Source organism: Argiope bruennichi, chromosome 5 (genome assembly GCF_947563725.1).
Source record: "Argiope bruennichi chromosome 5, qqArgBrue1.1, whole genome shotgun sequence".
NCBI classification, from domain to species: domain Eukaryota; kingdom Metazoa; phylum Arthropoda; class Arachnida; order Araneae; family Araneidae; genus Argiope; species Argiope bruennichi.
In genome coordinates this window covers 33,436,420-33,459,042 of record NC_079155.1, presented here as the reverse complement: position 1 = coordinate 33,459,042, position 22,623 = coordinate 33,436,420, and the positions used below count along the sequence as shown (strand labels likewise).

The 22,623-nt window shown below is 29.0% G+C and overlaps 1 protein-coding gene across 1 annotated transcript; it reads left to right on the top strand.

Annotated features, from left to right (window-relative positions):
- The first annotated feature begins 201 nt into the window (after positions 1-201).
- On the top strand, positions 202-19,628 carry LOC129968642 (uncharacterized). The gene is made up of 4 exons (XM_056082737.1): positions 202-290; positions 15,098-15,293; positions 18,541-18,623; positions 19,482-19,628. Exons 1-4 carry the CDS (start codon positions 228-230, stop codon positions 19,539-19,541), a joined length of 402 nt encoding a protein of 133 aa, XP_055938712.1. The 5' UTR covers positions 202-227; the 3' UTR covers positions 19,542-19,628.
- Positions 19,629-22,623: the final 2,995 nt, after the last annotated feature.

Sequence of the window (22,623 nt, the reverse complement as noted above, 5' to 3'; positions counted from 1 at the left end):
GAGACAATGAAGGTTGTAATATATCCTTTATATTTGTCAAGTTCACATTACGAAAGGCATCATGTCCCATTCATATGGTAATCAGATGCGCGCGTCTTTTCGAGCTCATTTGTTATTCTTTACCCAGGAACTACGCAAAAGCTGCCCAAGAACAAGAATACATATAAATGTTACTGATAGGGTCGGAGATTTCTGAAACTTGCCTCACAATCGTGCAGTGAGGAGGAATGATGTTTGCCAAAATGACATATTCGACGAAAGTTCTGGTGTTCGCTGTTGTCTTCTCGCAGGTAAGCGCGAAAAGGATGAAATGTTTGCAATATTCTGGTGTTACAATTGGAAATATTTTTTTAAAAAAGCTGAGATTCTGAAACTGGGAAGAAGTCGAATTGTTCGTGATATTTCCGCAATATAATTAAAATTCTTTTTATATAAATGATCGATTTTGAAACTACGAAAGTGCCAAATAGTTTATAATATTTCACTGATATTATTGATTTTTTTTAGAAAAAAGAAGCAATTCTGAAACCTTGAAGAAGCGCAGTTGTTCGTAATACTCTTGCAATATTATTGGAATTTTAATTAAGCCATTCCATGATTCTTAAAATTCGAACCGGTCTCATTGTTCGTAATATTCTTGAAATATTATTGAAATCTTAATAAAACCATTCCGTGGTTCTTAAAATACAAATGGATATCATTGTTCGTACTATTCTTGCTATAGGAATTTTTTATAAAATCTTTCCGTGATTCTTAAAAGATAAAAGGTTCTCAATGTTCGTAATATTCTTGAAATACTATTTGAATAAAACATTTTCGTGATTTTTAAAACACCAATGGAACTCATTGTTCGTAATATTCTTGCTCTATTATTGGAATTTTAATGAAATGCTTCAGTGATTCTTAAAACACGAGTGGGTATCATTTTTCGTAATATTCTTGCAATACTAATGGAATTTTATCAAAATGTTTCAGTGATTCTTAAAACACGAATGGATCTCATTGTTCATAATATTCTTGCACTGGTATTGGAATTTCAACAAAATGTTTCAGTGATTCTTAAAACACGAATGGATCTCATTGTTCGTAATATTCTAAAAACGCGAATGGATCTCATTGTTCGTAATATTCTAAAAACGCGAATGGACCTCATTGTTCGTAATATTCTAAAAACACGAATGGATCTCATTGTTCGATATATTCCTGCTCTATTATTGGAATTGAAAAAAAGGTTTCAGTGATTCTGAAAACACGATTTTAGCTCATTGTTCATAATATTTTTGAACTAGTATTGGAATTTTAATAAATTTTTCAGTGATTCTTAAAATACGAACAGATCTCATTGTTCGTAATATTCTTGCAATATTATTGGAATTTTAACAAAATGTGTGAGTGATTCTAAAAACGCGAAGGGATCTCATTGTTTCGTAATATTGTTGCATTATTATTGGAATTTTAACAAAATGGTTCAGTGATTCTTAAAACACGAATGGATCTCATTGTTCCTAAAGTCCCTGCAATTCTATAAATATATTTTTATATTAGCAGCAACTGTATAACATTTTACCTTAGGAACTGAATTTCCCATATTAGTTTTAGTAAATGCTTTTTATCAATGATTTTGGGTAAATTTTTTATACCAACGAATTCATTTAGGAATTTTAAATAATATAGATATTTAGTTACCAGACTATCAAAGTGGCAGTTTATCTTTACAACAACAAAATTGAACTTCTTAATGTTGTTTTCTGTAATTACATTTTTCAAGGTTTATTTGTATCATTATTATCATGTCTTCCCGCTTTTGTCCCGATAGTTTCACAATAATGTCTCATATTCCTTATTCATGTTCCAATCTCTCATTAAATTCTCAAATCACTGAAGATTCGTGGACATGTCGCACATCTTATCTGCAGAGGAGAGTCAAAAATGCGGCGAGAAAATGGAGTATCGTGTCGCTGTCGTCTTCGTTATCAAACTACTGTTCAATATTATGAATTCCGTTCAAAAATAAGGCTAGTATTATTATCAAAGCGAGATTGCTAATGTAATTAAACTAAATAAATGCTTCTCCGGATCTCTATTTATTATTTTTTTTTTATAATCTCACATTTTCTAACAAGATTTTATCAACCAGTTTAGAAATTTAATCAGAAAATTAACTTAAATTTTGTAGAAAGTGAAATAACGTCTACACTTCTCAAAACACTTCATTCAAGGTTCATTTTACAGGTAATTTAGTCATGACTTTCAACAGATTATAAATTTAAAAAATGTTCTTTTTGGATTATATTTTTGATCAAATTATCTTTGGATGAATATATTTTAATATTACTTGAAAATTTTCAAGGATTTATGAATAATTAAACTTCAAAAATATCTGTCCCCAAAAAGGATTTACAAAAAAGAAAGTCAGCAAGTCATGCCTCATTTGTATGATAACTAAATGTGCAATAAACGAAACTATAGTGAATAAAGATTTTGCTTTAAAAAAATATTGTTATATGTAATAGCGCAATGCATTGTTTAAGATAAACACGTGATTCTCCCAGACTAGCAAAATGTTTGTTAAATAACCTGAGTAAAATATCAATAATTAAACTACGAAAAGTAAAAGCACGGATATTTAGAGATATTATTTTCCAGGCGCACATCTTCCGTATATTCTCTAACTATTAAAATTGTCAGGCGTCTTTAGCACCTTGACGAAGATGCTTTATAAATGGAGTATCCTGGAGTATCTGGAGTAAAACAACCTGGAGTATCGTTTGTAGTATCATCTTTATCAATTGCAGATACTCAAAGCGAGCTGCTTTTAGCGATCAGTTGGTTTGCCAGGAATGTTGCTTATGTAATATAAATCAGTTATGCATAATTTGGTATTCACGATTTCGAGTTCAAAATTTTAAGAACTAATTTGTGGCAGACATATATATATATATAAGCATCTAATAATTCTGATTCCTAACGTAAACCGTATAGGATTAAATAAATATAATTTTTGTTCTTTAATCAGGCGTTAAAGAATGAAACATTTGATGAAACAATGAAAAATATTTAAATTTAATTTAAAATTAATTTAAATTTAAATTATTAAATTTTAATTTAAATTAAATTTAAATTATTAAATTTTAATTTAAATTAAATTTAAATTAAAAAAAATATTAAAAAGAAATCAACCATATTCAGAAAAAATTTGTATGATAGATAAAATAAAATAATTAAAAAGGCAATTTTTTTAAATCTTAAAGGATTAAAAAAAATCCATTTTATACAATAATATTATGTAGTAATATATAAAAATGGTATACAAACCAATTTGTGATGTTTAGATCCTTTAAACATTTAACAATGCCTTTCCATCATGCTTATAAAAGAAAATTAGAATTTCAGCGATTTTTAACTGTGGATATCTATTGGGTTTAGCGCACAGGCGATTCTGATCTGACAAATGTGATACTGATCAAAACCATTGTCTTTACAAATAATAAAGATGAATGTGTGAGTGTTGTTGCTCTATAAGTCAAACTATTGGTCTTACAGCTACCAAGCCTGGCATATATATATATATATATATATATATATATATATATATATATATATATATATATATATATATATATATATATATATATATATATTTAATATTATTTGTTGTGAAGCATGATGCAGTTTGAAGACAATGAAGATACTTTTCATTTCGTGACGTCGTTTTATTTCATTTTGAAAAAGCAAGCATATGTACAAGCGACGAGCACACAGAACGACACAGAAAGGAATGAGGGAAGACCTCTTGGACATTTTATCCCTGGTCTTATATAACCTATGATTTTGATAGGGAAAATATTTCTTCACAGTGCTAATGTATTATGACATTTCGATAGGGATTTTCATTACAGGCGCGGAGAAGGCAGGGGAAACACAGGGAGATTTTAAAAAAGAATTTGCATGATCAGCGGTATTTTATCTCTTCACGCGCGGTGTGGGAAAGTTAGATTTTAGCTGATTCAACAATTTAACAAAGCTTCTCTTGAATTAATTAAGTAGAGACTGTGGAATTGGATCACGAAATAAGAGAATATTTTTAGAATGAAGTTACTATGGGCTAAATTAAGATAAATTCTTGGAAATTAATTAAATTGAAATTGAGAGTTTAAAATATCATTACATTTTCCCCCCACTGCAAGACGTGAAAGTATGTCGGGCCCTTGACACACAGCCTTATCTTACAGTGGTGGTCAAGTAAGAAAAATTAAAATTTAAAAGCATATTATAACTGATACCAAAGTTTCCCCTACCTTCACATTATATAAACATTAATTCAGAAATCCCATTCATCATTTTACATTAGAAGTATGAAAAGAATTATATTTGTGAAAATAGTATATAGAAATCTTAATAATCATCAGTAATAACAAAATATTAAAAATTAAATGTTATAGTGTACAAATGTATTCTTGTTATTATTCTGCATTTCACTTAATTTGATGAAAATAATATGACAGTCTTGCTTATATTATTCTTAAATTCTAGAAAGTCTGACTCAACTAAATTATTAAATAAAAATGAATTTTTAAATATAATATCAATATTATGATTTCACCAAAATGAAATATCAGTATTGTTATGATTTTAAGTAAAGTATTTTAACAGTAAATAAAAACACAAGATTCAAAACTTCAGATAAAACTTGGATCTGAAAATAATACTTGCAAAATTGAAATATTTCATATTAAACACTTGGAACTGAAACCATAAATATAAAATTCAAAAATATGTAATGAAATTCTTGGAAATGACAATAATACTTATAAAATTGAATGGTTTCATATAAAACTTTTGGAAATGTAAATAAATGTGAGATTCATATATTTCAAATAAATCATTTGGGAATGACAATAATAATAATTGCAAAATTCAAAAATATAAAATGAAAAACTTGAAACTAAAAATAAATGTGAAATTCAAAGAGTTCACACAAAACACTTGTGAATGAATGTAACAAAAACACAAGACTCAAAATACTCTTATAGTATTTGGAAAAGAAAAAAAAATATGTAATATAAAAAAATATTTGTATTTTGTAAAAAACAAGTATTTGGACACAGTGATAACAGGCGGCAGCTCAATAACTGTCAGAGGTGCAAATATTTCCCCTGAGGTATTCACTACATTTGTCTAATTATCATGTGCCATTAATTCTTAAGTATATAAGAATTTTGGTATGTTACTTTTCCCGTTCACAAGGTTTGTATGCATAATTTTTAAAAACCTTTGAGTTAGATAAATTTAATTAAATTGGGGAAATCATTTTTTCTTAGTTATTTTTAGCAAGCATATAAATTTCAAATTCAACAAATTATAATATTATGAATAAATTTTAAATAATAAATATGAAGAAATTTTAAATAATAAATATGAAGAAATTTAAAAAAAATTTTTTAATTAAAACTCATGATATTTTGAATCATAATATAAAAAGATTATTTGCAATTGTATTATAATAGAAAATGCAATTTAAAATCAGATCAAAAGTACAGAATATAATTTTGAATTTCATTCGTTGAGTCAGTTGATGGATGATTTTTTTTTCTTTAAACACTGATCACTTTTTGAAGAATAATCACTTTTTTAATTAATAACAAAATGCAATTTTGAGCACTGGAACTGGAGACTACGGCAGGTGACTATTATTTTGGTGATGACGTAAATCACACGTGATATTTTGAAAATCTGGTTGATTCACTTTAGCACTGGAGACCACTAGCGAGCAAAGCTGTCGATTATTATTGTGGTGATGATATAATAAGCAAATGACGTCGAGATCGGGATTATTCAGCACAGGTAAGGAGCCAGAAATTTTTTTATGATGACAAGGAGACCCAAATCCTTGAAGATATAAGGAGCACGCACATGACGATATGGAGCACAAACACAAGGATATCTATTGAACAATAAAGTCGGATGAGGTCACCAATTACGGAAAGCACGGCACATGAGGGGATATTGCATCGGTTGGTATGGAAAGACGCAGCGAAGCTATGCCACGGGAGACTGCAGACGGCTGGTCATTTCGAACCACGGCCACGGAGACACAGCAGATGGCTGGCCGGAACGAAGAGCGTCGGCGAGGAGCTATTGCACGATTCATTTTCCTTTCACGCGGATTTAATTTCAATTCTTTTCATAATTTTTCACAGGAAACTATCCTTGTCGACTTTTTAATATGTAATATTATTTGTTGTGAAGCATGATGCAGTTTGAAGACAATGAAGATACTTTTCATTTCGTGACGTCGTTTTATTTCATTTTGAAAAAGCAAGCATATGTACAAGCGACGAGCATACAGAACGACACAGAAAGGAATGAGGGATGACCTCTTGGACATTTTATCCCTGGTCTTATATAACCTATGATTTTGATAGGGAAAATATTTCTTCACAGTGCTAATGTATTATGACATTTCGATAGGGATTTTCATTACAGGCGCGGAGAAGGCAGGGGAAACACAGGGAGATTTTAAAAAAGAATTTGCATGATCAGCGGTATTTTATCTCTTCACGCGCGGTGTGGGAAAGTTAGATTTTAGCTGATTCAACAATTTAACAAAGCTTCTCTTGAATTAATTAAGTAGAGACTGTGGAATTGGATCACGAAATAAGAGAATATTTTTAGAATGAAGTTACTATGGGCTAAATTAAGATAAATTCTTGGAAATTAATTAAATTGAAATTTAGAGTTTAAAATATCATTACATATATATATATATATAATTTCGAGTATAAAACTTGAAAGAATTTCTAAACAAGTTTAATTAATAAAAAAAAATATTCTGACTTTTCCAGTAAGAATTTCGAAAAATATTACAATAAAATAAGTATTAGGTCATTCTTAAGTTTTAAAATAAATACTTTTCAATTATATCAATCGCTGCTGAGTAATTTTTGGAAATCTTTATTTAATTCCTAAAAAAATATTTGAAATGTATTTTGCAACAATATTTTTCATTGTAGATTTGAAATTCATACCTGTTTAATTGTTGCATTAATACGTCATCTCAATATCCCCTCCCCCTCGTTGATAACCAAAATAAGATTCCAATTATTTTTCCAAGTTGACAAGGTTTCAGTATAAAGCATGCTTTTAATAAAAGTTTTGCAAATTTTTTGTACTTGAATTACAGTTTAATTTGAGTGTCAAGCAAACTTATAAAGTGCAAGTATTTTTAAATATTTCTACCATTTCCTGACATGCAATTGCATGTATACAGATAAATAGAGAAAATTCTGAAATTCCCTATTACAGTGAACAGGACAATGCAAACCTTCTAATAAAATTTAAAGTTAAAAAAATATTCTGTTGGACATGCAATTGAAAATAAATAACTCAAAGTATTTTATTGATATGTTTAACAACCATTTATCCTGACGAAAACTAGTTGTCAAAGATGGCTAGTAACATAAAACGTATTTAACAGTACAAAACGGATCTAAAATGTGTTACGCTCAGAATTTATCTTCTATAGAAACAATGCAACATATTTTTGAGTTAAGAAAAAGGAAAAAAAAAATATTGCAATTCGGATTTTTTTTTATCTAGAATACTCATTATCTAAATTAAATACAATTAAAATTAAATTTCACAATACGTTTACATAATAGTTAATTTATTACAAACATTATTTTCATGTATTTTTTTTTATTTTATTATAAAAAAACTAATTCATTTTTAGATGATTATATTAGCTTAGTTTTTTTAATTCAATAAAGCTCCAATGTTCTTTCAAAATCTTGAAGCAATCTCACGTGTCATTGAAATATAAAAGGTACCCGATTTACTTTAATGTTTCAGCGATATCTTTATTGCAGGAAATAGTTTTTAAATACATTAGATTGAAAATTAAATGGAAAGAAAAGGCGGTATTTGGAACACATTTAATTACACAGAATTGCAAGAAATGGAGGGAATTTTATTCATTATTAGACATTTCTTTAATTGAAAAATAAATACTTCAAATATATATTTGATTTGTACTCAATTGAAATGTAATTAATTTCATGTATACTAAATAAAATTAACTAAGAAATGCAATATGTGCATATTTCTCCATAATAATAATAACCTTCAGATAATTATTATTTACATTATTCTTTTATCAAGTTTTCAATTCAGTCACATACAAAATGCAGTAAATGGAGCACATAAAAATAAGAAAATTATTTTCTTATCGCTTTATTAAATTTCCATGTTTAATGGTATAACAAATATTTCTAGCATAAATGACAAAACTGAATATCGTGCACAAATTGAGTTCAAATGTTGATCTACTTTGACTGCAGCATAATTCCTATTTGTCGAAACATATGTTTTATCTCTTTCTCGTCAAATTCTCATTAATAGTTTTCGACAACAAATCAGATTACAGATAAGCATTAAAAGAAAAGTAAAAATAACGTGAGATTCATTTCACTGTAACTGTATGTTAAACTCATTAAAGTTTAAAATATTCAAAGAAGCAATCATTACATAACATTTTAGTGAAATAAGTTAAAAAATGAAAAAAAGTTAGTTATGAAATAATAATAAGTTAGATATGAATTGATATAATAATAATTCCATAGAATGTTCGCTTATAATTAAATTTATTATTAAAATATCGTAATTTTCAATGTCAGCCTAGAAGGTGATTAATGAAGTGTTGAAAGAACACATTCTGTTTTTTCCCCTCTGACGCTGGTTTGCATAAAATTTCCGTACTTATTTATCAGATAAACTAGTTAAGATTTCTAACACTGGGTACCAAATTAGGTTTTTTTTGTGCTTACCCTGAGGTTAAGGTCATGATAGTACAAGCTATCTACTTTCAAAATACACTATGTTAAAAAATAAAATTTTGAGCAATTAGTATTCTGGGCATTAATCTATGAAGTTACGCATACTAATATTACGAATATTCTGATAGTCACCTGAAGGTAAATGGTTACAACTTTCTCAAACTATTAGTGATAACAACTTAGTTATATTCCCATTAATCAATTTTAAAAAGATATGCACAATTTACATACTCATGAAAATGGCTATAAGTACCTGGAACAGCCCTTTTAGTGATATTTGGAGGTGAAATGATCTGAAAAGTATGATTACGGATTCTTGATACCTTAGCTCCATTGCAGAGTTGTATAAATGCTTTTCATTCAATAATTTTTCATATCAAGGCACTCAAAATTCTTTAAAAATTTGCAAAAAGTGCGTTTTTATGAAATTTTAACGTCCTTGCGGCACCTCAAGCATTCAGTTTCGATTTCATGGTTGTTTCTATGAACTGCATGAATACTCTACACCTCAATGAATACTGTAATATTTTTTATAATTTTTTTTTTATCTTATCAATACCTAAAGGCAACTTTTCCGCGCTATTACAAATTGATTACTTAGTAAAAAACCTTTAAAATGTAGCAAACATTTCAATTTTATGAAACTTTAACGTACTTGCGACACCTCAAGACGTACTCCAATACTTTTCATATTTATAATTTATTTTATCTACACCAAAAGGCAACTTTTCCGCGCTATTACAAATTACAAATCAAAAATAATTTTTTCGTTCCACCCTAATGTACATAGAATAGATGAACTGCCTTTATAGCTTTTCATGCTGACAATCTTCTAAGAGCAGTTCCGTACCCGAAGAGAGAGAAGACACTTTGAATTGTCAAACATCGCCTTCTTTTTTAGTCCATCCCAGAAGGCATAATTTATGTACAAAGCAAGAAGCGACGAGGTACATCAATCTACAGCACGACACAAGAAAAAAAGGTAGAAAAATATTTTTCCCGGTGGTTTTATATTATGAGATCCTGACAGGGATTCCTTTTCACTTGTGTATTTAAGTAAGGAAATCATAGGCATCTTTTAAAAGAATTTGTTTAGTTTGACAGATTTTTATTCCTTCATTCGGAGCGTGAGAACTGCTGATTTAAAAATTTTTACCGAGCGCATGTAGCATTAATTAAATAAAAAAAGTAGAATTAGATCAGGAAATAAGAGAACATTTTAATGGTTAATATGGGTTAAATTAGGATAAAAATTTCGAAATTAATTAGGATTTAATTTAGATATAGATATGTCATTACACACACATATGTATGTGTATGTGTATGCGTGCGTGCACGTACGCACACTTCAGATGTTTATGCGTTCATACGCATATGAGTGTGTATATGTGAGTGTATGCATGCTTGTCAAATTTGAAGTGTGTCTTTTATAATACAAAAAATCTAAAACTGTATTTATGCATATATACGTGTGTGTGTGTATGTCTTCTAATGTTAAAAATCTTCTTCATTATGTAAATTATAAAAAAAATCTAAATACATAAGCGTAATTTTGCAGATATATGCCGAATAAAAGGAAATTTTGAAATTTTAACTTCGATTTTTTTCCACTAGGGAATTCATAATTAATACAAGACAAAAGCGATGATAAATTGACGGCTTTTTTACAGCGCAATCTAAGAGCAAAGTGAGACAGATTTTTTTTCCTTTAGTTATTTTACTATGAGACTTCGATAGGGATTTATTTGGCACATGTAGGCTTAGTGGAAAGAAATCTCGCGTATCTTTGAAAGGTACGTGCAACGGTTAGGGAATTTTAACCCTAACACAACACACACACACACACACACACACACACACACACACACACACACACATATATATATATATATATATATATATATATATATATATATATATATATATATATATATATATATATATATATATATATATATATATATATATATATATATATATTGGGAGCTATAAACTTTTGTTTACATCATTAACTTTAGAACACTGAAAACTATGGTCATAAAAATGCAATTAATAGATTTTTAAAATTACTATGAATACAATGATATCTCTCATACACGCAGCTACATTAACGATAATATTTAATAAAATTAAGAATTATTTTTAATGTTGTGGAGCATCAATACATAAAGACATTTTGAGCTTTGAGCACTCGAATGGTAAAAAGAAAATGTATGAAACTCACATTTGTTTGGTGGCGATTTTCATAACCGTGACATCACAATTAGATTGTAAACTTAAACCCTACATGCTAGACTGTAAAGCAAAGGGTATCGTTTTTTCAATTTCGAAACTATAATAATCGCAATATTTTGATTACATTATTTCTACGGTTTCTACGATAAATCAGCAAAAAATATAAACTGTCGCCAGACTCATGCCTTTGTACAGGCCGTAGCTCGAAATTGGAGATCCTGGCGTAATTTGAAAATCGCCAAACAAACCCAGAAATGAGAATCTTGCGAAAACTATTGGCTACATATGTGTAATGGAGCTTGGTGATCTTGGTTTTATCAGAAAATCGTCAATCTTATCGTTTTAGGTATACTTTGATAATCGTTAACTAAACCTATTATCTTGGATGTCTTGTTGTAATCCGAAAATTGCCAAATAAACCCAGAGGCCTTTAAAAATAAGCCCCTTTGATGCTTTCAGCTTTAAACGAAAAGAGAATGAGGAAACCCAATCACTTAAGAATATCTACCCTCTTTCTGGCCTTTCAAAAAACAGCTTTATTCCATTTAGACTACAGATATTTCCCTTTTTTGCCCAATTTCCTTTTCCTCAAGCATGCACTTTTTTTCTTTTCAGTAATGCATTTAACGGGGAAAAAAGTATTGCCAGCGAAGTAGCTTTCAGCAAAAGAGAACCTGTCTCAATGAATTTATCTGTGCTGAACTAACTGCAAAGGAAAGTAATACAAAATAATCTTGTGATTAATGAAAATTTACTTTAACACTAGTGTAGATATTCTTTTTTCATTTGAATTGGTGTTTCGAATGAAATTTACTTACAAATGACTTCACGTGGACGATTTAAGAATTCTCATATAATATATTATTTTTAAAGTCCTATTTAGAAGAAGTCCCAGAGAAGAAGATATAGCTATAACTTATTAATTTAAAACAATGGAATCAAGGTGTTAGAAAATTTGATGAATTCCAGTGATTGAAATGAAACGTTGAACGAACAAAAGGTGTTAGACCCTAAGAATGCCGGCGTCCTGGCATAGGAGTAGCGCGTCTTCCTTGTGATGTGGGAGTCCTGGGTTCGAGTCCCGGTTTGGGTATGGTTGTTCTTACGTTGTTCTATCTGTGAGATGTGTGAATGTGCCCTCCGGTGAAAAGAGGTTGTGCAAGCGAATGAGTGATGCGTGAGTAGCTAAGTCGTACTCTTGGCCGTAGTTGGCGCTACTATAAAACAAGAGACGCTCCCCAACCGGCTTAAAATCGCTGTCTCCGTAACAGCAGTCTTGTCTATGGCAAGTGTCATAAGAAGCAACAACAACAACAGATCCTAAGAACACCTTGCATAGCATTGGCATACAATAGTTACGAAATATTAACCTTTGGCGTGAATTTAGTATTGTTACTGAATCTAAATCACCTAAAAATCGCATGATCCCTAGCGATTTTTAGGTGATTAATTCTTGGCAAATGATTAACAATACCCGAAAACAAAATAATATTTTAGACGTGATTTTCCGAATTGATTGCAATCAAAATTTGACGCAAAACTACAACTGTAGTCACAAAATCATTTTCCATTATTTAATTCATTACATTTTTGAATTATCGCATTTGCATACTTATAAAATTATAGCCCGACAGACAGTCAACAGCTTGAAGGAATTCATTTCAAATTTGATAGATATCTACATACTAGATGTTAAATCTGTGCACTAAATTTTATATTATTAGCTTTCTCTGTTTTGTATTATCGTACTTATTTGTACTCGAACAGCCTCACAAACAATCTTTCTCAAAAATGATTCGTTCAAAATTTAATAGCCATATACCAATTAAACCATATACCAAATTTCATCTATCCAGTTCTAAGCGTTTTTGAGTGACTGTGTTTAGAAGCAGATGCATTCCCAAAGATGTTACTTGAAAGCGGGGAGTTTTAAAAAGAGAGATTCGTCAAAATTACAAGTTCGAATTTTTTGATAAATTCCAATATTTTCTCTACATTTCATATTACAAAAAAGTAATAAGCATTTAAACAATAGTTTTAATAAACAAACCAATTCATCTTTTTTAGGTAAATATATCTAAAAACTCTATATAGTGTACACACGTTTTTTTTTTTTTTTTTTTTTTTTTTTTCATTTTGCGCTATTAACATGACAACTCTTAATAATTGTGATATACAGAAATATAAAAATGATGTCAAATTAATCAGTTTTTTATAGTAATCTGTATATTGCAATAGTTCTTTTGTTGCAACTCGGGGAAAATTTCTGCGGATTTTCTGCAATCATATCCCCTAGAACACAAAATCTCTCTCTCGCTCTCTCTCTCTCTCTGTGTATGTCTAGTTAATTGGTTAGATTGTAGTTGAGCAACTGTTTGTTTTGACTAAGCTACACCAGACAAATGGTTAAAATCAATTTAATAACAGTTTAAAAAGAGGCCGAATAAAAAGTATTATATCGATTTTTCCTAATGTTTATTTTAATTTGATAGTTTTTGTATTGATAAATAAGAAGACGAAGCATATAAATATTTAGAAGGTAATAAAATCTGAATATTTGCATAAAAAAACCAATGATTTTCTCTTAACGAAAGAGATTTTTGAAGGGATATTGAATCACTGATTCTTGAAACGTTAATTATGATGATGGAAATAAATTATTTCGATAATTATTAAAAGCAGGACATTGAATTAAACTATGCAGATCAGCAAAGCATATACGACATGTCGGATGCAACAATGAAACCTCTCCAAACATCAAATACTTATGGTATGTCTTATAAGAAGATGAGTCGGTTTTACATCAATCTCTCGCATATGTAAAACAGGCCATAAATCGATTGAAGTTTGTATGAAATGAACTTTGTGTGTGCATGCGTGCATGTGCGTATATGTCTTTGTGTATATTAACTAAGCACTATCGCCAGTGAAAGAGGGGTAGACTTGGCTTGCCTTTGGAGGGAAGGTGGTTTAGGGATGGCAACAGAGGAGATATGGACTTTGGTTCGATGGTCTTTTATCGTCCGTTGGAAGCTATAGTTGTAGGGATTATGAGACGATAGATATAATGAGTATAGTCTACAAAAATTGAGTACTACATACGACAGTATAATAAAATAATTCAAGACTGTCTATAAGCTTCAGCTATTAAAATTCGGCAAGTAGTTAGATACTGAGGTAATTGGTTCTGATTAAGAAAGGTGTTTCCAACATGTCAATTAAAAATTTCGTGAAATGCTGATATTTTTTATTTATGACATTGCTGATGTTTTTCGAAATTATTGAAACATATTATTATATGTTAATTACACTGGTATCATTTTAAAATTCAAAAATTTAATTTTTCAATGATATCATTTCCATTATTGAGCAATTTTCTCTAATTTAAGTAAATTTTTGAAAATATTTTTAAATATATTTTGTATTTGTAAATATACATGTATATTTTGTATTTTAAATATATTTTGTATTTTTATTGATTTTTTTTGTTGCGTTTTCACGCATTGTGACAACATAAAATACATTTTTTTTTGTATTCCCGTTTTCGTTGCTATGATTTACAATACATTTTTAATTATAATATAAAGATAGACGAAATTTTTTACATTTTAAGTTTCCGAATGCATGTCCTAAACTCTTTTAAAAAAATTTTTTATCTGCATGAAGAAAGTCATTGAAAAGTTCTAACGAGTTCTAATATTTTAAACTTTGTTTCATCTGCATATCTCTTTATTTGCATAGATTATGTAATCTGGTGAAGGAATTTTTTTCCTTGAAACGGAAAATCGTCCATCTTCCAGCTTACTGACTGTATTATTTAGTTTTATTTATGATGATAAAGAAAGCCAATGTTAGAATGTATAGTTAATAGTTAATGTCACAGTCGAATATTAAAAGCAGTCATTTCCAAGGTTAGTGCGATTAGTTATCAGAAAATGGATGAGTCTCCTTTCTAACTATTGCTATTGAATGGTTTAATTCTTTTTATTTCTTATAATCGTGATAAAAATTCTTAATATTCATTACAGATGTTTTTCTGGAATTGGAGGAACTGCACAGCTCGTGGTGAAGCCGAAAATGGCGAGGGCAATGAATCTACAAATAGTAAAGAAAATGCCGAAATTACTTGTAATGGACCCTATTTCAAAGAATATTGTCCAGAAGATATGCCTTGCTGTTTTTGGGATGGAAAAAATCGCACCTGTAAAGCAGCTATAGAAGAAGGTATAGATATATAAAAAAAAACGAGAGTGATCTTCGTAATAAAAGAAAACAAATTTTCATTTCTATTTGCTGAATTTCTGTTACTAGAATTTCTATTTCTGGCATATTTGTGACTCTGATACAATATACAATAAAGAAAAGTGCCAACTCTATGATTAAAATTAGCTTTGTTTAGTTATGAATCCGAATCCTTTACGAGGCAAAACGAAGACTATTTTGGCATTAATTCTGAAAATTTGAGCTTTGCTCAGATGAAGAAAACGATACCTGAGCAGACATATTCTCTTCAGACTTCAACGCCATCTAGTGAAAAGTTTCAGTATTAGATTTATCCATCCAGATCAATATTAGATTTAGAATATATCAGTCTCACCCATACGGCAGAGTTTTAGTGGAATTTAATTTCAAATTTGAAACAATCCAAGGTCAAAGAGGAGATTAGACTTCCGAATTTGAATAGTTCGTTTTTGAGATTGGAAGATACTTGCAATATATTGGAATAAAGAGTCTAAAGGCATTTACATGTCCCGTACAAATATCTTTGGGCGGGTGTTCGAAAGAAAAAATAATTACTCGTATAATTCATGGATTAAAATTCATATGCAACGAGGTGGGAGTCGAAACATTATCATACCTAGTTTATTATTTAACTTCACCATGGTATTAAATGTATGGCACTTGTACACGATCCAAGTCAGAAAGTCTGATAATTAGGTAATAATAAGACTTTAAGTATGTATTCTATGCAGCCTTTCAGACTACAAGGATTTCCTTGAAATGTCTGTTTCTTTTTTATGTCAGTATACTTCACTTTCAACACTTATTTCAGGTGAGTAAAATAGAATTTTGTACTGGATTTTACATTACTTTACCTTTGAAAGTACGCATTCTTAGCTTTGAAATTTTATATTCAGTCAGTTATCAGAGATAATATTGTTACAAACCTGTAATTTTGCTTCCTTTCACGAATAGTATCATCGTAAGAAAGACCGTTTTAACGATCAGCCTTATAGGTGCTGATCGGGCGCTGCGTCAGTGACCTAAGAGCTTGGCGACAAACTTGACGACCATTTGGCTACTTGGTGACAAATTTAGCGACAAAATGAATAATGCTGGAAACTTTAAACGAGAATTTTCACGATCCATCCAGTAGGTACCGAGGTACACAAAGATACGCCCTGATTGGCTCAGAAGATTTCCGGTCCGCCTCCCGGGAACTATAAAAGGCCGGCACTCACCAGCTGTAGGTCGTCTTGAATTGAGTAGTAGTGAATTGAATCGTGATCGGAAGCGGGGTCATAGACAAGTAACGAGTCTTCGAGAGGATAACGGAGCAACAGCGGAGTGTCAGCGTTGTGTGGAGCGAGTGCTAAATTGATGTGTGTCCAGTCCTGTTATCTACTGTGGAAGTAGCGTTGTGCCGCGTGTGTAGTAGCCAATTGTGAAAAGTAGTGAGTCGCAGTTAAAGTGAAGAGACAGTGAGAATTTCAGCCGTTGGAGAGACCGTAGAGCGAAGCTCCGAGGATCCTCTCTCTCATGCTGGATTCTGTCTGCCGCTTTGTGCGCTGTGGTCGATTACTATTTGTGGCCTACTGTTTGCTGTAGAGTGCTTCTGTGTGCTGTCCTGTGTTCGTCTCGGCTGTAAATATTTGTCGTCTTTGTCTTCGTGTAAATAAACGTCACCGTTGTTTACAAGTGAGGCCTGCTGATTGTGTTTTCACACCATACTCCCACTAACAAAGCGGACTTGGAGGTGAAATCCTTAACAATATTCTATCTTGATATTATCAAAAAATATTAAGTGATCATTTTATTATTTTAATTAGATTTCGATTCCAAGTAAGTGATGCCATCTGGTTGTGAATTTTAGAAGACGATTTCAAGATTCCTTAATATTTATAGTAATATTTCCTTCTTAATCATTAGTTGAGATTAAAAATCGTGAGAACACTCATAAGTTTAAAGGAATCTGGAAAGTCATTACTTCTATCTTTAAATAAATTTTATAAAAGCGAATATGAAATCTTACATCAATTATAAAAACTAATTAGTTTGAAAACAAAACTAAATAAAACTAATACTTTCTGTTCTAGTAAGCTGGAAATTTACTTCTTGAAAAAATCTTTGTTGGTTAAGAATATATGACCAAATGAAAATTGAATATTTAAAATATTGAAACTCAACAAATATAAAATTATAATCGTAGCATTGATAGTGTGCTATCAGTTTCCAGAATTGTTCCCAAAGAAGTAAAAAACAATGCACCGAAGTATCTTTGCAGCTTTTAATTATAATTACTTTCACACCTTTTTATTCCAATTGATAGATTTTTTTAGGTTTGTAAAAATAGAGTCTTGTAAATTTTCACACATTTCCTGGTGAGTCAGAATTATGATGTTTTGCATAGTTTCGTCTCCTCGATGAGAATACACTATTTAGTTATTTTTAGAATTTAATCCTAATCTAATTCATTCATATTATCAAATTCTTATTCCATACCATTAACGTCATCTGGAGATGGATGTGAAAACAAATGAATGTCAAAATTACAAAATATTTGTAATAAAGTATTATAAATTTAAATCTTAAAAAGTGGAAAATAATTAAATCTTAAAAAGGGGGAAAAATTAAATCTTAAAAAGTGGAAAATAATTAAATCTTAAAAAGTGGAAAATAATTAAATCTTAAAAAGAACTATTTTCTATTACACTAATAAGCATCTGCTTTTAAAAATTGTTTCCATTAAATTCATTAATACATAAGTGTCATATATAAAATATTTGCTGCCATTTAAGCTTGAGGTCACAACTTATGAAAGCCATGTGTATCAGCTGGTTCTTCGAATAAACAATTGTAAAATAGCTTTTGATTGCACAACTGATATATTTGAAATTTATTCATATATTTCTTAATGCTCCATTTTTCAACATTACTGAAGTAGTATGACAAAAAATGTTTTTATTACTTAAAAAAAGATTTCTACATTTTTTGATGCCTACTTTTATATATGACAAGAGAGAAATGCACGTTTTAAGATTATTCATTGCAGTACAAAATTTTATTTATTCTTTTCATGCTTTTATGCATTACAGGAAAGAAAGACGCAGAGTATGATTTTTATTACAACACAGAATTTGCATTTCTCGATAACTTGTTTTCTGTATTCTGAGATATGAATGCGTCCATAATGATGTTCATTACAACACAAAATTAATGTATTTTGTGATGCTTTGTTTTTGTGTTCCAGGAGAGGAATGTACACACGACGCTCTTGGTTACAACACGAAATCTTGCTTCTGCAAAAAGGGATTATTTTGTGCTAACAGTAAGGTGAGCTAATAAATATATTTATATAACTGCAGCGTTGTAATTATTTTTTTTTGGTTTCAAAAGCATAATTGGCTAAAATTTCAAATAAAAAATGAAAATAAGAAAATTTAATTGAACAATTCTATAAAATGAGTATATAATACATACTTGTGATAAGTATTGTTTTTTAAAAATATGTTCTAAAGAAGTGAAAATTAATATAATCAGATATATCAAATTTTTAACAAAATAAATGTCATAATTTTTTTTCAAAAAAAAATGAAAATAACAAATTTAAAAATTAATTCTACCAAGTTCTAAAGTGTATTATGTTTAAATAATTCTATTGTGTGTGTGTGTGTGTGTGTGTGTGTGTGTGTGTGTGTGTGTGTGTGTGTGTGTGTGTGTGTGTGTGTGTGTGTGTGTGTGTGTGTGTGTGTGTGTGTGTGCGTGTCATCGAAAAATATCATAATACATGCTTAAACATTCGTAGAGAACTACTAATTAAATTAAGTAATACACGTAAATCATAAGCCTGAATCAAATAGCAATAATGATAGCCAATTTCTTAAGACGTCCGTGTATAGTATTTTAAAAACTATTAAATTGTCGCAATTATTTATTCTAATTATTTATTTATTTATTCTTATTCCTAATTATTTATTATTACAGCTGAAACAAAGATTTTGGTTGAATTAAAATAATACTAATTTTTATAACGTCAGGAAATTCCTCTAAATGAGAATCATTGATTTTAAATATAAAATGGCTTACTCATATTTCTGACGTAATCCAGGGCAAAATTTTTATTTAAATGTTTAATTATTGAGTCGATTTTATATTCATTAAAATAACTAATAAACTTTTCTTTCTTTGCAGTGCACCAGTGAAGTTCCAACAGATTTAAATGACAAAGATACTGAAATGTTTAAGAAATAATAAGCATTCCGATGGCATTTCAATTTTTACATTACAACATTACATTTGTTGAAATGCTACATGTGTAATCATTTTTTTTTAATTTTGTATTCGTACTCCCTATTTCTATTTTATTTATTCATTTTTCTTGTAGAAAGTAAAGCTTTCTGAATTTTATTGATTTCTCAAAATAAATTTCATTTATTCTTTTTGTCTTCTTATTTTGAAATCAATGCAGTTATCAACACATCGATGGCGGTTAACAGTTGAAAGCATATACTTTTAACATCCATAGAATTTTTGTCATAATAAAATAAAGTAATTGAGAAACATAATGTTCTGCAAAAAAATATTTTCTTATTTAATGCTATCTTTAGAAAAGTAATATTAATTGATGTAAAATGTTTGAAACAATTTTAGCAAAATTTCAGAAATGCCCTGCTTCTCCTGTAATACATATTATTTTACTCTGGATTTGCTTTTCCTATCAATGATTTTTGACATTAATTTTTTAAAAATTTCTAATGTACAAAGTATACAAAGAGCAAGTATATAAAAAATAAATAAATCTATAAAATAAATCAGGATTAATCAATAAAATAAATCAGGATCTATAAAAAATAAATCAGGCTTACGATGGAATTCCAGTTTTCAAATCTCATGAATCCAAAAAAAAAGTTACATTTTTATTTTCTCTTTACACAAAGCATTGAGAATGTCTATTAATCATCAAAAAATTAGTACTTGAGAGTTTTATGAATTTCAATATGTCAGATCTTCTCAAGTTAAAAAGACAATTCGAAGAAGTCTGTCTGTTAATTCGATAATTCAAAAGCACTTGGAGGGAGACAGATCAAATTGGATAAATAGATTTAAGACAAAATTTTTAGGTTTCTACGAAATTTGAACAGAAACCATTTAGAGGAAGTCTGGCTATCGAACTACTCGAGTACAAAAGAACTCGAGAACTACCAAATCTCAATAGCTAGACAGGTAACATTCTTTCATGGATGTTTTTTAAATTTAACTTTAACAAAGCATTTTAACTATCAAATTGCAATGACGTCACATTTGTATGTAAACAAAATTGTTTGTGTCATCTAACATAAAATTATATAGCTAATAATTATATAGTATATTATATATAATTATATAGTGTCTAAATTAAGAACTTCATATTTCATTTCATATATAAAATGCACAGATGAAGGTACAGTTTCTGTGTATTATATGATATCGTCTAACAGTATATTAAGTTGTTTATAATATGCTAATAAGAAAAATAAAGAATGATGCAGTATAATTTTCAGTATATTGGATATTTTCTTCATATGTCAGAAGACAGCACTCATAAAAAAATTGATGAAATAAGAGAGTAATAATTCATAATGGGATTGCAAGAAAATATTAAAAAAACTAAACATAATTTTCATTTGCTAGTTTTATTTTTCCTTAAACAATAATAGTGAAAACACGGATTAACACTATGCCATCCAGCTACGTCAAGCTAATGTTCCCTGATCTGATATAACGATAACTAAAATTATCTGAGCCAGTCCTACAGGCGCCAAAGAAAAAGAATATTTATTATATGTGTAGAACACATGGTGCCAAATATTTATTGAAATAATAAAAATGGTTTGAATTCCATAGTAAAAAATAAACAATAACAAATTCCATAGTAACAAACAATAAAAAGCATTTATGAAAATATTGCATAATTTTTTAAAAATTTTTTAAATTAGCAGTGGAGTTGAAAAATAACTAAATTTATGTCGTTGAAAAAGAAATTTAAAAAAAATTGCAATAATGCAAAAATTATTTTTAATACAAGATTATCGGAAGTTATTGCGAAAAAGGTAATAGCGTTTTTTTAAACATTTAATTAATTCAAATCCTATTTAAAATTTAGCAAAATTATCTCCAAGTGACACATTCTCATCATAGGCAATTTAATAACTAGGCAGATCGTCTGCTCTGTAGAGCTTTAATGCACACAGATAGAAAAGCAAATTGGAATTTGATTCTTTTCTTTTTTAAAAAAAAATTAAAGTTGAGTCAGAGTTATTTTACTTAAATTTATTATTTAAATCATATCAATTACACTGTATTTTAAATTATGGCCTCAAATAACTTTCGAAACGATGCAGAAAAGCCAGAAATATTATTGTATAATAAAGAGATACGAAGGCCTTAAAACGATAATCATCGCATAGTATAAAGATATCCATAGCATCTAACACTGCCTGCACCTATAAACGATTGGGTTTAATACTTGAAAAAGACAATAAGCATTTTGAGAGATAGCAGTCAATGCGAATTTGTCAACTGAAAGCTGAAGGAATTTGTAGAAAATGAAAAAAAAAAAAAATGAAGTCTAAAATTCTTCGTTCTTGGATGTTAAAAAAAAACAACAAAAAAAAGACCATCAACATATTTTCTGCTTTCTATACTTATGGACGCCGTGAATCCCGTAATTAAGAACACAGAAATATATTTAGCCTATGAGCACGTATCTTCATGCAGAGAATCTGAAATTCGCTTATAATTATCTAGATAAATTCCGGGTTAGTACTGAAGAAGACATTTAGTTTAAATTATGACATCGCTTAATATTAGTTCTCAAGTCAGTAATCAAACAGTATTTTTTTAGATTTGAACTTTTCGCATAGACAATAATTATATTTTTTACGTTCTTTTGATTATACAGTTTGCATATGTAAATTTTCTTTTGAAAACCAATCGATGGCGTGTTTTTTTAAAATTTTTATAATGTTTCTATATACTGTTAGATTTTTTTGAAACATTTTCTAATTATCTACTTATATTTTTTTAATTTTCAAGGATATGATTTAAGAATTTTTTAGTGTTTTTCTGCATTAAAAATATAATATAATAAATACACTTCCAATACTTCCATATTTTTAAAACGTGATATTTACATGAATTAATTTTCAGTTCAATTATTAGGATTTACAATTTTATTAATACTTACTTTCCAAAAACACAAGAGAAATTCATACATTTTTTAGGCATATTTTTTCTTCTCTGTAATAATTTATTTTGCAAATAAGATAATTGTATCTATCTAGCATTTTAACAA

Coding starts and splice junctions, on each gene's coding strand:
- LOC129968642 (XM_056082737.1), top strand. CDS start 228: ATGATGTTTGCCAAAATGACATATTCGACGAAAGTTCTGGTGTTCGCT. Junction 291..15,097: donor TCGCTGTTGTCTTCTCGCAG/GTAAGCGCGAAA, acceptor TATTCATTACAG/ATGTTTTTCTGGAATTGGAG. Junction 15,294..18,540: donor TAAAGCAGCTATAGAAGAAG/GTATAGATATAT, acceptor TTTGTGTTCCAG/GAGAGGAATGTACACACGAC.